Source organism: Rhea americana, unplaced genomic scaffold, assembly GCF_003343005.1.
Source record: "Rhea americana isolate MKP2758 unplaced genomic scaffold, rheAme1 scaffold_158, whole genome shotgun sequence".
Classification (NCBI taxonomy): Eukaryota; Metazoa; Chordata; class Aves; order Rheiformes; family Rheidae; genus Rhea; species Rhea americana.
In genome coordinates this window covers 1,801,023-1,817,232 of record NW_028185683.1, presented here as the reverse complement: position 1 = coordinate 1,817,232, position 16,210 = coordinate 1,801,023, and the positions used below count along the sequence as shown (strand labels likewise).

General features: G+C 38.4%; 1 protein-coding gene across 1 annotated transcript in view; it reads right to left on the bottom strand.

Moving 5' to 3' along the window:
• The window catches only part of GRIN3A (glutamate ionotropic receptor NMDA type subunit 3A), a 77,052-nt gene that overhangs the window by 58,144 nt on the left and 2,698 nt on the right, over positions 1-16,210 (bottom strand). The window contains exon 2 of the mRNA XM_085299949.1: positions 15,833-16,208. Within this exon, the coding sequence (XP_085156075.1) occupies positions 15,833-16,208 (376 nt within the window). The remainder of the gene's footprint in view (positions 1-15,832; positions 16,209-16,210) is intronic.

Sequence of the window (16,210 nt, the reverse complement as noted above, 5' to 3'; positions counted from 1 at the left end):
TAATACTGTTGCTAGTAGAAATAATGACTTTTATGAATTTAACGAACAACGCAAAAGTGATAAATTTAAKGATGTGGGAAACTATCTTGAGTTATGCAAAATATCCTGAGTTAGGTATTTATAAAACTGCTTTGACATATAATTGTCAGCACGTGGATTGTTTGCAAACAGCTAGCACAAACTACTTAGTGTTAATCATTTGTTCTGTGACATAGTTAGTCATGTACTATTTCTGCTTCTTGAGTGGGTGACTGTATCTTCCTAAAGGAGAGGATAAGAAACAGTGAAAATGAAATGCATTCTGGGATTTTAACATGGATAAGCAGTCGCGATAAAACATGAAAGTGTCACGTCTCACTAATCCCAGTGAGAAGTCTATCTCCAAGTCAGTAACCTGTGATGGCTCTATGGAGTCTAGTGAACCAAGCCTGGGGACTTGGACTATTTTTGACTCACTGATTCTTTTTAACTATTTGAACAATRGGAAGAGTTGTAGTAGAGTATCTAATTTTCCCAGACAACCTGAAAGGAAAGGATAACAGAGCACCATTCTTACCAGTTTGACAGGAACATATGATCAGAGCTACTGCCTCTCTCTGCAGGAAATGATACTGCTTCAGGGAGAGAGAATAGTATATTCCCTAAGGGAACAAAAATGTGGGGTTTTTTTTGTTTTTTTTTTTTTTCTTTCTCTGCCTTTTACACATGAAACTCACTTGAATGAAAGTCTTGGTCAGTTTTCCAAAACATAAATTATATTTCTACATATTTCAAATGACTTTGGACGCAGCTAAGGAAAGTGAAAAACTGTAAAGTCTGAATTCTATTATATCACTGTCTTGATATTTTGCATCAACGTGGAGGCTTCATTGTTGCTTCTGCCTGAACATAGGAATGGAAAATCATATAAAATTTCCTGCTTAGAAGTTTTAATGCTAACACAAAGATCATCATGCTGTGTTATGAGGTGAGAGAGACTACTATGGAGTGCAGGATCTTCTGTGAAAAGCTTTTTTTTTTTTTTTCTCCTCCTCCTCTTTAAATGAAGGCAAGGTAACATTGTTTGTCTGGAGACCATTCTTAAACTGACTAAACATTTTATACCCATTTGAGTATCTTGATTTGAACACAAGTCAACTTTTAAAATTAACTGTGGGGAAGAAGAATTGGACAAAGAGAAGTGAACAACACATTCATGATGAAGGAAACAGGAATTTTCCCACCAGGAGAGCAGTGTTGTTCTCCTGTTCTGCTCTGGGAGACTAGAAGCACTGCTTATGTCAATTAAAGTCCTGTGCAAAACAAAAACAAAACAATAAAAAAGCTTTTGTGCATTGTAGGGAATTTTCTGGGCTGCTATTTTTTGCTCCTGCTGCTAATACCTTTAGAAATGATTCATATTTCATGTGATGGTCCAGCCTGCACTGGGGATGGTCTCACCCTTCTGAATATGGGGTGTACCTGGTAGCTTCACTGCTTGGGTTCTCAGCTTGATATGCTTTGATGGGTCACCTCTGAGGAAGAAAGCTGAGAAGGCTCTTTAAMTCAGACCTTTTAGAAGTCTCAAATTAATTCTGTTGCCTTTCAGAACCATAGGCCTTGACTCCTTAGTCCTCTTTACTCCTATTAGAAGAGCACTGGTCAGCTTGATGCATTTATACTGCTCCAGGGAAGCAAGTCAGTGCTATGGACATGGTTTCACCAAGAGGGTTACAGGCTCAGTGCTTACAYAAAGGTAGGAATTAGTTCCAGCTAGTTTTGTCAGTCCTGGACAACTTTTAATCTTGTAGAGAAATTTCCATCAAAGCAAGGAAGAGAACTTGGACTCCAATGTTCCTGGAYTGGTAGACCAACATGTATTTCAGTCCTCAGTCCATTTTATTTTCCTATTTGTTTTTTAAGCCTCTATCACAGAATACTGAATTTCCCTTTTGAGTCCTCAAAAATGTTCAATGGGCAGTTTGAATTTTCATTTCTCCTCTTCTTATTGGTAATAATAAACCATTTCTCTGTTTAATCCCAGATAAGATTATAATAATTCTTAATAGGTCTCGTAAGACACGCATTTGCTCTCCTAATAAGGATCAATAAAGACAGGAATTGTCCAAACTATCCTTGATCATACTCAGCGAATAGCTTCCTATATGTTTTTAAGCAGARGTAACTCTCTGGTGAAAATAAGGCAAAGTCAGGCAAAATTAWAGATTAAAGTTGACAGAATTGTTAAGTTGACTTGTGAATATAGCTATAATACTGTAGCTACAAGCTACAGATCTTTTTGGACTAGATCCTCATTCCAAGTAGAGGCACACYATGTTTAAAAGCATACGAAATCCGAGTATATTGTTTTTTTTAAAAAAATAATAGCAAATAATCAGATGAATGAAATGATCCAGTTCTTATTGTACTCTTCAACATYTGCTTTTCATGAACATTTGAGTAATARAATTATATTAGGATAAATGTTCACAGAAGATGAACAGCAAAACTGAAAACTGCAGTATTTGCAAGTTCCAGCATCCAAGTATGTCTCAAATTCTTGTTTGTGCAATCAGAAAACAACAACAACAAAAACAAACAAACAAACAAACAAACAAAAAAAAAAACCCAAAACCCAAAAAACCATGTAGCTTAGCCAGGCAGCCAAAACCGCTTCACAAACTGGTCTCTATTTAAAACCAGTGAAGTAAAAGTCAGTATTTCCCTAAACTTTAGCAAGGCTCTGGGATGCAGGCATTCCTAAAGCTTATATTCTTTGTTCTTATTCCAAAGATTTTAGATATTTTTCAGGCAGAAGAACTGTCTGTAATTATCAGATGTACTATTCACTATGAATTCTCAATTCATTTTCTCCTTCATGTACACTTCTGGGGAGGATTACAAGAGTAATATGACCTGGGCAACAGCCTCACATTTTCTGTCAAACAAGCCATMTTTCTTATGCTAATCATGTGTTATGCTGCATCCTACCACAGGTCTCAATTTTCAATTTACTCTTTCGCTGTGAATCTGTATGGGTTGTGAATGCCCAAAGAGGACACCACTAAACCAGCTAACTTTCACGTAACTATATGTTACATATATATATGTATGCACTGTCAAAATGGTGGGAAGATATGAAATCCTGTTTCACTGGAATCTAGCAGGCTGAGCTATTTATAAATAAGTGTCTTATTTTTGGTGCTCTTCAGAAAATGTGATGAACAGTGAGTGATGAGCAATTTATGTTGCTGATCATCTGTATCACAATAGAGCCGTAAGGTCTTTCTCTGGAGTTAAGGCTCTATTAATTTAGGATCTATATAATCCTACAGTGGAAAGTAAGATCTCAAAACAAAGATCAATGAGCTAGATTAAGAATGGATGAAATAGGCATACCAAGCAGAAAACTAGAAGAGCAGTAGAGAAAATGATGTGCTCGAAAAAAAAAGAGAATAAAATTTGAAGGTTGTTAAGGATTCTGGAAATTATTATTAAAAACAGGTCAATAATTGACCTCTCTCTCTCAAAACATTCTTCCATATGAAGGAATCCTTTCTCATGAGTGTTCTCTATTGAAGGATTTACTATTTATAAAATGAAAAATAACAAACAAAATACAGCATAACGGATATGTAATACATACTATTAGAAGGATTACATAGTCTAAAGAAATTTTATGGGTATATCTGAATGAATAAAGGGTGTTATTTAAGAAGCATTTAAGTAGCCAGTACTAAGTAAATAAATCAAGTGTATAAAAAGATGATCATAAGGGTGACTGGATAAATGATCATTTTGGCTTCCCTATGATGACTGCTGATGCAAGATTCTTAATCAGCAGCCATAAGAGTGAATTATAAAGAGAACAAGTCTATTCAGCATGTTTTCACACTGATATATTTTTATACAAACTTTTGAAGAGGTGATTACTTAATAGTTATTCTTTCTCCCCAGGATCTCTGAGAAACAAACACGAAAGTCTTGTTTTATCATTTTCCCCTTACTCTTCACACTGAAAAACATAACTAATTGTGCAGGATGTGTCCACAACACCATTTAGACATTTTTATTCACATCCTTTACGAGCCTAGAAGCAAGAGAATAGCGAACACTGCTCGCTCTTTTTGCTACGTTTCACACTCAAACAACATATAAGATCTGCTGTATCAAATCAGGCTGATCTTCTCCTTAGTTTAGTATCTCTTGTCTCATGAACTGACTAATGATAAACTACATCAAAGGGAGGTACACRCAGCTCTGCAGTAGGTTTATAGACGTCCGTGGGAGTCTGGTATGAGCTGCCCCTCTGTATAGTTGTAAGGTAGTTCCTAACAGCAACAGGATATTTGCCTGCCATGCGGGGCAGTGCGATTAGTTTCACAAAGCTGGGAATGAGTGGGGATTTGGGAATCGTATGGCACTAAGGTCCCTCTGGTGCAGGAACTCTCCTGGGGTCTTGAGGCAAGAAAATGCCACTAAACGCCACCGGCACAGGAGATGTGTGCGCTAAAAATGACTTGTGAAAAAGAGATGACAGTAGAGTATAACCTTCCTCAAAAGAGTTGCTGAATTTGGACTCTGGAAATAAAAGTAAGCTTTCTTGGAAATTCCTATYTGGTAAGTGTAACATGGTGCAATGACTTCTGAAGCTTTCAGGTCCCAAAGCTTAAAACAAAAACACTAATGCTTTTTGCTTTAACTGTTTACACCTGTTTCCCTCAAGTCAATTATTGGGTATATATTTGTACCCCTAAAAGCTCTACAGTCTTCAGCTATCACATGTTTGAACTGAGGAAATCCAGACACATAACTTGGTTCTTACTGCCTTCYAATGCAGGAGCAAAATTAACTTTATGGTATTAAGGTGTTAAGAAAAGGTAAGTTATAGCTAAAACTGTTCCAACATACTGTCTAAAGAGGGCAGCTATTACCTTCTGGTAAAGTTTAGATATATTTTTCTTATGTTCTGCTGTTTGAATATCGAGTATAGTAAATTCTTAATAACAAGTGTGCTCCTACTGAGAGCTGTTTAACTGATACATATGAGTGAGCCTTACAAACGGAGAAAGTGATAAAATCTAAAATAGCACTGGAAAATTATCAAATTCTGAACTCATAATACTGACTTTTCTTCTGATCTGCAAAAAAAAGTTCTTTTTAAGTCAGTTTGAGTAAGTAGGCTATTAAGATGAGTGTAATGTAACTGCTTTATCAGTAGCATCATTGAGAAAGCCTGGTGCATAATACAGCTGTTCTTTTGGATATTAATTGCTATGTCTAATAGTTTTCTCCCTGCAACAAATTCAAAATTTCATTTTTTAAATCCCAGCTTATGYTTGTCTTTTAACTCTCAGTTCTAAGTTAGAAAGCCTTGTAAAATGTCTTATGAACAGCATGGACAATGATTTTTTCACAGACTTAAAAAAGCTGAAAGTAGAATAGTATGTCTTTAGGGAAATCTGAAGTGTTTAAAATATGCTTGTGCAGCATATTCATAGATTTTTATAATGCATTTCAAATACTTTTCACGTTGCAAAATAAGCTTCGGAAACTATCATCACAGATGAAAGCTGGWGAGGATAAAGCAATAAAAATACTGTGGCAAGAAAAGGAAAATCGTACTTTCTTCTGAAATTCCTAACATTTGATTTCTCCTATATAATAAACAGTCAAATGATCACAGTATTTCCCTGTTTACTATGCTTCAGTGGCAGCTGATGGTGTACCTGTGTTTGTGTTCACTCTTTTCTCCCCTCCTTCTCCACCTCCCCATCTGCTGCTGGCAGCCATGCAGATTCAGCTGACTGAAAACTTTTAGATAAAAATTAATTAGCTAGCATGCTGCAGATCAGACCTGTTCGTTACCACACCACATGGACGCCTTCCCRTCCGCTCCCAAAGGCTCTCCCAGCTCGGTGCTCTCACAGTGCTTTGATTCACTGCAGGGGAGACCCAGAGCAGGAGACCTGGGGGCGCATTCAAGAAGTCCAAGCATCACCTCTCAGCTACCAACAGAAAACTCACTTAATATACTTCGTTAGAGATAGGGATGTCCTATAGTACTTTAATGACTCTCTGCATATACCACGAGTGAGGTCTATGGGAATACAGATTGTTCATGGATAGCTGTATTGAAGSACTCGATGGAGAGAGAATATTGTTAAGTTCAAGACTGAGGGGTGAACATCAAGCCCAGCCAGGGCGAAGTTTTGCAATCTTGTTTACAGCCAAAACCAGGTCCCAAGGCTATCTGGCCATAAACACTTTGTCCTGCTGCCCTATCTAGGTGGAACACAACAAATACTGTGGTTTACTGTAGTTTGCGATATACCACATTGAAAAGTCCCTTCTTAATATAAGTTTTTTGTGTAGTTGTCAATAATTACCATGAATAATATTAGTAGCTTGATGTGACAGCTGTGAAGCACTTGAGGCCAGATTGTGAACCTCTTAGTCACACTGCTGAGGAGCCCCTTGCACAAATGGCTTTGCTTGCATGCGACTCCCTTAATAAATGAATCATCTATCTTTGCCGCCTACTCAAGCTTAAATCTTTGTCCAGATCCTGCTGCAACTTCCGTCATCTGCACATCTTCTCCTCGTTGTGSTGAGAACCAATCTGGCTGATCTGCTGGGGTAACTGGGAAAATGCATAGACTTCCAGCACCAGATTAGAAGCACCAATTGGCACCGATAACTAAAACTGCAATCCAAGAGCCCCCACCTTTAGCTTACTTCCAGCTTTCCTGTTTATTAGGAAACCCTTTTTGGGTACCTATTAGTCTGGTACTGTGTGTATCCAAATTGGCTTGGCCAACCTCCAAGCACTCTTGAAATGCTGGACAAGATCGTGCATCTTAGGTGTGTGGGTTGGACTGTGCCCTGAAACAACTTGCCTCTGCCCAGGTCTCATTCTCAGTAGCAAAGGGGAAAGAAAGCCTTTCATTAGTTGTGGCTGTCCAAACTCATATCCTTTGCCAGAAGCCCTCCCTACAGCAAGGAAATGCTCCCATCCAATTTTATCTAATCACTGTTCCTTTCACTGCTTCCTAGATGTTGGCTTAGCAGTTTTCTGCAAGGTTTTCACTACTTTTTTCGGAAAGCATTACACTTTGGAGGAAATCATCCTTAGCTAGAGATCAAGATACCCCTGGTAATCCAATCCTGACTATGTTTGGGCAAGTTGCTTCACTCTGTGCTTTGTGATCCCAGCTCTTTATAACATGCTGTCATGTAAAATTCATTTCTCTTGTTTTTACACTTTGGGAATGACAAAGAGTAAGAGACAGAGAAGGGCACTTCTTCCTTTCCTTCTCAGTTCAGTTTATTTTCTCATTCTCTGTCCTTGAGTCATTTGCATTTATATCTTTTAGTTTTCTCACTTCTTYTTCTCATTTTCTCTCTCTGTCTCCTTTTAGCTATTCTGTATAAAATCTGCAGTATATAACTACTCACATTGCACTAAGATTCTGAAGACTCCCTTTCTCCCTTATTTAAAGAAAGAAGGATATTTTTTCAGTGAAAAAATTATCCTTCTCTCTCTAAAAGCCCTTCAGTCAAACCTATAGATGTATGGATTTATAAGCTAATTCTTCTTTGAAAGATAGATCTGGAATTTAAAAAGAATCTGATTTTTTTTCTGTTTTTCTGCTAATCACAGTGAATATACAAATTCTAGCAACACTATGCTTGGATTCCTTTCATGCTCAAAAAATTACAGGGAAAAGAACATAACTCAAGAGTTAAACATTTTATTTTACGATTTAAAACTGTAACTAAACCCAGCATAGCCTAAACTTCTCATGCTATGAGTATTCAATATTTGATAGTTGTAAATAACAAACAAATCATTAAAGATACCTGAAATAAGAACTTTTATAAGTGGTCTTTGAACTGAATTTTGAGCATAACAAGATCCTTGGTTGTTTGTTAATTTCTACAGCTCTGCTTACCCAGCCAAACTATGTATATTGGTGGAAAGACTAGGTGCTCTGATTTTCTGGAAAAATTTGTGGGAGAGCTATGCAGACCACCTCAATTTACATTTGTAGGGAATATTTTCTTTGTAAATAATGGGAATAGTCTGTTTTCAAACATAATTTTTGTATTTATACGGTATCTGTAAGCAAACTGCCTTGGCCAAATTTTAACTTTTCCTTATTGAAAAGTTCCTATGTATTCTTTGATGTTTCTTCTGATAATGGCTGATGGCTGTCTTTTAGTAATGTAATAATTAATGATTAAACCATATCATTGTTTAAACACTCATTGCTAACATGAGAATGCTTAGTGCATTATGAAATTTTTTCTTTTACGCTATGGAATGAGGAAAATAATTGTTTTGTGAATATCTGGAATAGAAAAAATACAGAASAAAGCATCATGTAAGGTATCAAATTCAGTGTTAACTTAGCTTTTTCTGCATAACAGAAGTAGTACAAGATCAGGAATGAGAAAATCTTGTCTCTAGGTGGTTTAGATATTTTGTCCAAGAGCTGGTATGGTATAATAAGTACAGAAGAGGAATAGGAGTAACAGGCAAATGTATTTCAGACTACAAAGTAAATATCTGTGCTTTTGATTTTTTAAAATCAGTTCAATAAATATAGGCCTTTAATTTATGTAGTATACATCTTCTGGTGTAGTTTTCAACTAGAGAATCATTCCTTCCACTCTATTCCCAAATCTTAATTCCTTACAACAATTTTTAAATGGAATTAATGTAACTAAAAATCCTAAAGAATTTATAAAGTTGACTAAGTGATTTGATAAAACTTGACAGAACTAAATGTACTTCAAGAACAAAGTGATCAACGAAATATTTTTAAGTAAGGATCCTAAGAGACAGAGACCTTAAATAATTACAGACTCAATATTCATTCTGCATCTAGGTTATTATATTACTTTTCCTTGACGTATTTGATACAGTTTGCTCAGTGTTTGAAACTATTTGATGAAACTTTGGTGCTTGTATTTCAAACAATGCTGGATTATCCCATTTTTAAGGTGTTAGGACAATATGTAGTATTTATGATTCCTCTAACTTGAAAAGCAGCAGACATTAAAACTGAGGTGTATCCAAGTTTTCCTTAAATAATAACTGCCAGAGGAAAAGCAAAGCAGAGCAAAGAAAAGCAAAGAGAAAAAAGCAAAGCAAAGAGGAAAGGCAAAGTAAACAAAGAGCAAAGGAAAAGGAAAGGGAAAGAGAGAGGGTGAGGGAAAGGGAAAGGGAAGAGGAAAGGGAAAAAATAAAGGAAATTATGGATGGTGAATATGCTGTGAATGATAGTTGTCTAAACCAAGACTCGAAACGTATATTATAAATTATGAGTACTAGAAAATAAGAACACTTTTATAACTAAAAACTTTAAAAATTCCGTTAACTCAGTGCAGTTTAAGAAGCCTGATGAAATAGGTCATAGCAATTTGGTGGTAAGGAATGCAAATAACCTTCTAGTATTACCAATAACTTCAAATTTTGAATTAATACTCTCAAAAATTCTGTTCCACCTCCAAGTATGGCACACATGTACCTCTGTAAGCAACAAAACAACTTAGCAATAATAAACCCTTGTAATTCAAAATGTCACAGACATTTACCACGCATCTATCACAACAAAAGTCATATTGCAAGCTGCAAAATCCCTTCATTTCAGAAGCCCAAACAAGATAGAAAATTCAATGGGTTTCTAAGGGGCTTTCTTTCCAAATGAAAGAAGATAGTATCTAGGGATGCTACTTAGAAAAGTTCACCCCTACAAAGTTCTGGCTCCTTCCAGCTCAACTGTACATTAAAATTAAGGACTCAAAAGGGAAGATTGAAACCAAATATATTCTCACCACTTTTGGCATTCTGAAAAGATGTTTTACAGCCATGATGAACTGAATCTTCCTTACACACTGTAGCTGGAACAAAAAGAATAGTTCCCTATTTTCCTTCCACTGTTCTATGTTTCTGTGAATGTAAATTTTATTGACACACTTAAAGAAGACACCATGAATAACTAGGCAGCAATGTTCTGTTTCAGCCAAGAACTGAAACAAAACATCCTCTAATGGTGTTGCAGGTGATGTTTACCATGACTCTGACAGTTCTGGGGGATAGATAAGCATCTCTCCTTATAACATCAAGGATGTAATGCTGTAGAGAAAACACCACCTGAGCTAAGACACTAAATAAAGAAAAAAAAATCCTCAAATATATTAGGTGTCACTACAAATTCCAAACATTATGCCAACATCGCTTTCAGAAAACTTAGGGGCTCTCTGATCACAACCAGAATATAAACAAGGATTCATTTCCGTTCAACACACATCATTTATCAATTGAAAGGTAATAGATAGATTGACTTCAGCTGACAAGGCAGTAAACTATAAAAATCCATTTAATCTAATAGCTTATAATGCTCAACACAGCACAGGAGCGCAAGTAAAGCCCTTCTCAAAAAACCCAACTGTATTGCCCCTGAGGACAACACAGGATATCAAGAAAGAGTACATGAGAGCAGATAAGAAAAGCTAGTAGGTGACAGMTTTCATCCTGATTCTGAAATTGAATCAGCTAGCAAATATTGCATTATGGCTTTTAAATCAAGGACTGTTACAATGAAGAGATCTTTCACATGACACTAGGACAAGAACTCTGCTTGCAAAATGTGAGTTATACTTCTGAAATTTGTGTTTAAAAATTAACAATTGTCCAGGATAGCTGACTAGAGAGAAAAACTGTTAATTCTGCGAAACTCTTTCACACTGGCTGGTAATGTAAAAGGACTCACTTTACAGAAGATCTGTGGCCCTAATTGTCTAAGTTTCAAAAGCAGCTCTACAAGCAATTTTTTTCAGACGTATTTGGCTGACAGCATCAGCTGGACATTTGTGTGCATGTCCTTTCAATTTCCATCTTTTCTTTTCCTTCCCTTCAAGGCATCTCTCATAAAATCCTCTGCCRTGTACAACAGGTATACACCACACTATTTTTGCAGCATGAGACAAGAAGAGTTGATGATGAAGGGGAAGCCTGAAGATGTACTGCCTAYCTAAATATAGTAGCTAGTACAGTCTTCATATTTGGATTTGGATTAGGACTGGCAGTCGGAAGTACCAGTGGCTGCAACTAGATATTTATGCTTTGCTGTCACCCTTCACTTCTGCAATCTTCTGTTAGGAAAACATGGGCAAGGAGGGCTTGTTGTTGCTGTTGTTGCTAATCAGAAACACTTTTTTGCAAAAAGACGGGCATTTAGCTGGACACAAGATTTTCCACTATCTCCACTCCCTTGCTGTAATGTCTGCCTACGCTCACTGGTGCTCAGAATAGCCAGTGTCTTGCAGATCAGTATGATTTCTAGGGACTGGCTATTTCCCAAATGGAAGGATGTATAATGCCCCAGYCAAGGCACTCTGATACCGTAAGGCTATTTTCAAAATTAAGTTTAATTCCTTTAAAAACAAACTGAGAATTAAATGTCAATAGTCAGTGTCTTTTCACAAGCATCTGTTTTGAGCCTGGATTTGCCATTTAATCTGGAAATTCATAGTTTAACCTAAAACTATGTCTTGATTTTTTTCATTTTTTTGACCCTCTCTGAAGTCATAGCAACGATCRAAAGCACTGGGAATTCCCATTACTGTGGAACATGGTTTAAGTATGAACTGGCTGTGTAGGTAGTAAGATGATACAGATGTATTAAATTGTTTTGTTGCTCAGTGAAGCTTCTTTTTACAGAAAAATAATAATAAAAAAAAAAAGAGCTGCTGATTTATCTTAAATCCAGCCTCAGAAAACACTCCATTAGCTATAAGGTTCAGAGAATACTGCTGCAATTATCTTCTTCTAATAGTGTCACCTGCATAATTGATATTATGAGCTATATATGGGCTATTCTTCCCAAGCTCCTAGCTTAAAGCTGGAGTACTACCAGTGATATCAGTGTGTTTATTTCTGGTTTAGGACTTGTGTTTTTTTCCTGTTCTATTCCTGAGAAAAATTATTAAGGGCATTGTCAGTCTTGGCACTCAAAAATAAGCATACTTTTCCACGTGCATCTTGCTACAAAACATGAAAAGTACATCCTGCCTCAGCGGCATCATTGCTTGCGAGCTGTTGTCTCCAAAATAATGATCTGTCAAAGTTTCAGTGCAATCTRCATTTGTGCTAATAGCAAGGAAATCCATTAGCTTTTTGCTTGTAAAATGCTAGTGAGAAATTGTTACTTTTGCTTATTGAGAGTGTAAAAATTTGCAAGAGTGAGAGTAAATTGTTAAAAAGTAAACATCTTTTCTTCAGGTCAAAACAGTGTTTGGATTTACTGTTAGTAGACATTAGTCATTAAATCACACATAGAAATACAAAAGAAAAAAGTATGCCACATTTTACGCTGTGTAGCCTCCCTTGAAGCCACATGTGTGTTTTGACATATGCAATCCTGAACCTTCAGCATAAGCCGCTGCCTGTGGCAGAAGAGATGCTATATCTTCACGGTATTTGACACTTTCTGATTATTAGTTGTTGTGTGAGGCTACTGTTTGCTCTTTTTTTTTTTTTTTTTTTTAACTTCAGGAGAGCAGAAATTTAATGTAGAACGGATTTTTCCGAAAAGATGCTTCAGCAACCAGACAGCTTTTAGAAACCCTAAGTACATCCAGCTGACTTCAGAGTCTCTTCCAGTTTCTCTGAATGTTATATATTATATGAATGTCTTCCAGAGTTTCTCTGGATGTTACATGTTTGAAGTATGTCATCAAATGTAAAGGAGGCAACAGTCAGTATTAAGGAAGTATATTTCAGTTTTGGATCCTAATCTTCTTTTTCATTTAAGTACTGCTTTTTGCCATATCAGAGAAGCACAGTGTTTTTATCACTTACTGTGAACATCTGGTTATTATATTCTTCTGTTATATTCAACAACAGTAGAAGTGTTATATTCTTGTCCTGACCTGATGTGGAAAACACAGCCTCAGCAGATGTTGCTACTTTAAAAACATCATTTTCCTTTCCTTTAAAAAACATCCTTTCCTTTAAAAATTCTGAATACTTGAGGACAGTCCACTTGAGATGGTACCTAGTAAATCTAATGGCTGTTCGCATGTTTGTAGTGTTGCTAACAAGACAGACAGTAGGAAAYGCTCCTGAAGGGCAAAGAGGAGTTATGGTGTGGCTCCTATCCATGCCTGGAAGAAAGCTAATTGCAGGCAATGCTCACAAGTGCACTGCTGCGCTGCTAGGGAATGAGGAAAGGAAGGGTCTACCAAAGTAGCTTAGGGAGGTCGATACTTCACGAGGATCTTAGGCTTCAAACTTTTCGTAATTTTTCTCCCCTGAAAACTTACATGCTAGACTTATTAGCAAAGTCTGTCTTACCTACACAGCTGTCATTTACAAAGGTAGTCGCTCACCTCAAAAACTGCCAGTCGCTAGAAGTGATCAGTTTCTGGTTCTTGGGCTATGAGTGGTTGTAAAGCAGGATAGGTGTGAAGGCCATGAGATACCTGTTTTGTACAGCAGCACTAGCATGGGACTGTGTGATACACAAAATCTGTGGCTGCGAGCAGAGCTGGTAGCAAGCCAGCAGAGGCTGCTAAGCCCAGCCTGACTGGGGTCTTCCCTGCACCAGCTGGTGACGGAAAACATTTAAGCCTGGGAAGTGTGTGAGATAAGGCTAGTGGGCAACCGCCTCCATTGTTAGACTTAAAATGGTTTTGTATAAGTGCACAAAAAACAGCATGCAGAAAGATGTCACAGCCCTCTAAGCCAACTTTGGCACTTAATCTACCTGGATTCCCTGCTGGCCTTTGGCTAAGATTAAGGGTTTCTTATTAAAACACAAAGACTTGAAGAGTGATCTTTTTGGACTAAAGAAAACTAAATCTATTCAGCCACTAAGCATGGGTTTAATGTTAGGCACTGGCTTCAATGTCACTGAAGACAATTTAAATGTCTGCTTAAGAACAAAATCCTTATGGGGGACAGGTATATCCAATGGAAGCCTTAATAACAGTCCACAGTTTGCTTCCAACGGAGAAAAAAGATGAAAGYTAGCAAGAACCTTTAAGTCTGTGGAAAGGAACAATGAATCTAACCGTGGTTTACATTTATTTTACATTTAATTCACCTTTTGGGTCCTCAGGCAACTTAGAGCCATTTTTTATGGAAGAGAAAAGAATTCTGATATTAACAGACACAGCAAGGATATCCTGGGTTCAGGCTTTCATCTTCAGTGGGCTTGGGCTATTRACTCAGTTATAACTGAGAGAGTAAATACAAGGTTTATAGATGCAACTAAGCTAACTTAGGTGCTACTGGCATCAATCATGTAGCAATTATGGCATACTACCCTTGAGTTCCCAGACAAATCTATTGAGAACCCTAAGCTACATGTTTTTTTGCTGAGCTAGACAAAACTAGCTCAGTTCAGAACAGGCATGCAGCAGTCACACCTTCAATTATGAATTGCTTTGCAYAGACTTTCTTTTCCTACCTTTTCTATCCTGTTATCTAATATACAAAATACAGAGGTCTGAAATGATCCAACTTTGTTTTTGCACTTGCTTTCACTCTTCTCACTTGGTAATCTGTTTTTCTGATTACATTTTGAGTGCACAAGTTCTTTCTGAGTGCAAAATATCATCTTTTGCATAAAACAACTGTTTCTCCCTGGCTACTTAAATGGCAGCTTCTGCCATTTTACTTACAAATTTCTCTAAAGTGGACTACACAGAAGAGATTTTTTTTCCTAAAGATTCCTCTTCTTTTGCCTGAATGTGATTACTGGCATCAAACACACATCTGTAAAATACTGAACTGTCATTTTTTTCCAGAGTGTCTAACATAAAGTTGCCACCTCTAAATGATAGAAAGTTTAGCTTCCTTCAGACACTAGCTTTAATTAGGCAAATACAGTCAGATTTTAGTTTCTACTATTTTAGTTTGACAAGTAAACAGAGTCACGCTTCAGTTTCTACTCTCTCAGTTAAGCAATTTAGTGCTTCAAATATCTGATCTAGCAGTATTGCAAGAACTACAAGGAAAGAAAATCTCTACACTTTAGAGACCTCAGCAACATAGAATCAGATCATAGCCAACAACTTTCCTGAGAAGTGTCATCTGGTTCTGGTAAATAGCGATGGTGAATAATCTATACCACCCACCCCACAAAACTGTCAAACAGCATTTAGACCAGTTATAAATAAAGCATCCTGAATGCTAGTGTTGRCCATTTTTTTTCACTAATGACATTCCTTTGGTCCAGAATCAGAAGTGTCCTTCTCACAGAGGCCAAGAACCTTTAAAGAGCATTTTCTCAGGAGCACACAGGCCACACCAAAGATAACCCCTTTATCTTCCCAACTCTGCAATGTACAGGGTGTATGACTCTGCTCACAACTTAGTTTCTACAGCTGAGTTCCCTGCCTTGCAAAAACGATTATGCTTCTCCCTGACCCCCTCTCACCCTTCCCACCTCTCTCTAGAAGGGGTCGAGACCCAGGGCTATGGAAAGAGATGATGCACTCTTGCAAGTAGAGAGACAGACAAGAAGCAGCAATCCTGTTAATCCCAAAGTCAGAGAGCTTCTCCTYAGTCCGGACCTGTGCAAAGTCCCTTCTCCTTCCTACCAACCTGCATCTGTGCTTGCTCTCACTYAGGCCAGGAGATGCTGGTGGGCAGAAGTGTGGGATGGGAGGCAGCTGCCCCACCAGCTGCCTCCTGCCCAGATCCCGACCCCTTTCTGCAGGGGGTGCCAGTGCGGCAGGTGGTAGCTACGGGGGTATGACAGCCTGCTCTGCGGTGTGGACATGCAGGGGAGACCCCTGCCCCTGCCTCCCCCTGCCCGGCTGCCCAGCACCTTACCGGGCTCCTCCTGGGGAACTCGCTGAGCACGATGCTGACGACGGGGATGCGCAGGGCCGTGGAGATGAAGTCCAGCTCCAGCATCTCCCCCCGGCTCTGCGGGAAGGCGAGGATGGCAGAGACCCCCTGCACCACCACGGTGTGGCAGACGCTCTGCAGGAAGGAGACGGGGTCGTTGCTCCAGGCGGCGCTGGGGGAAGAGAAGGGGAAGAGCGGCAGGTCCCCCAGCCCGGCCTCGATGGCCATGACCACCTCCAGGGACAGGTTGTAGGGCAGCAGCCCGGCCACGCCGTTGAGGTTCGCCACGGCCAGGAGCAGCGCGTCCCGCGGAGAGGGCGCGGGCAGGGGCGCGGGGGGCGGCCGCCGCTCGCCCCCGCT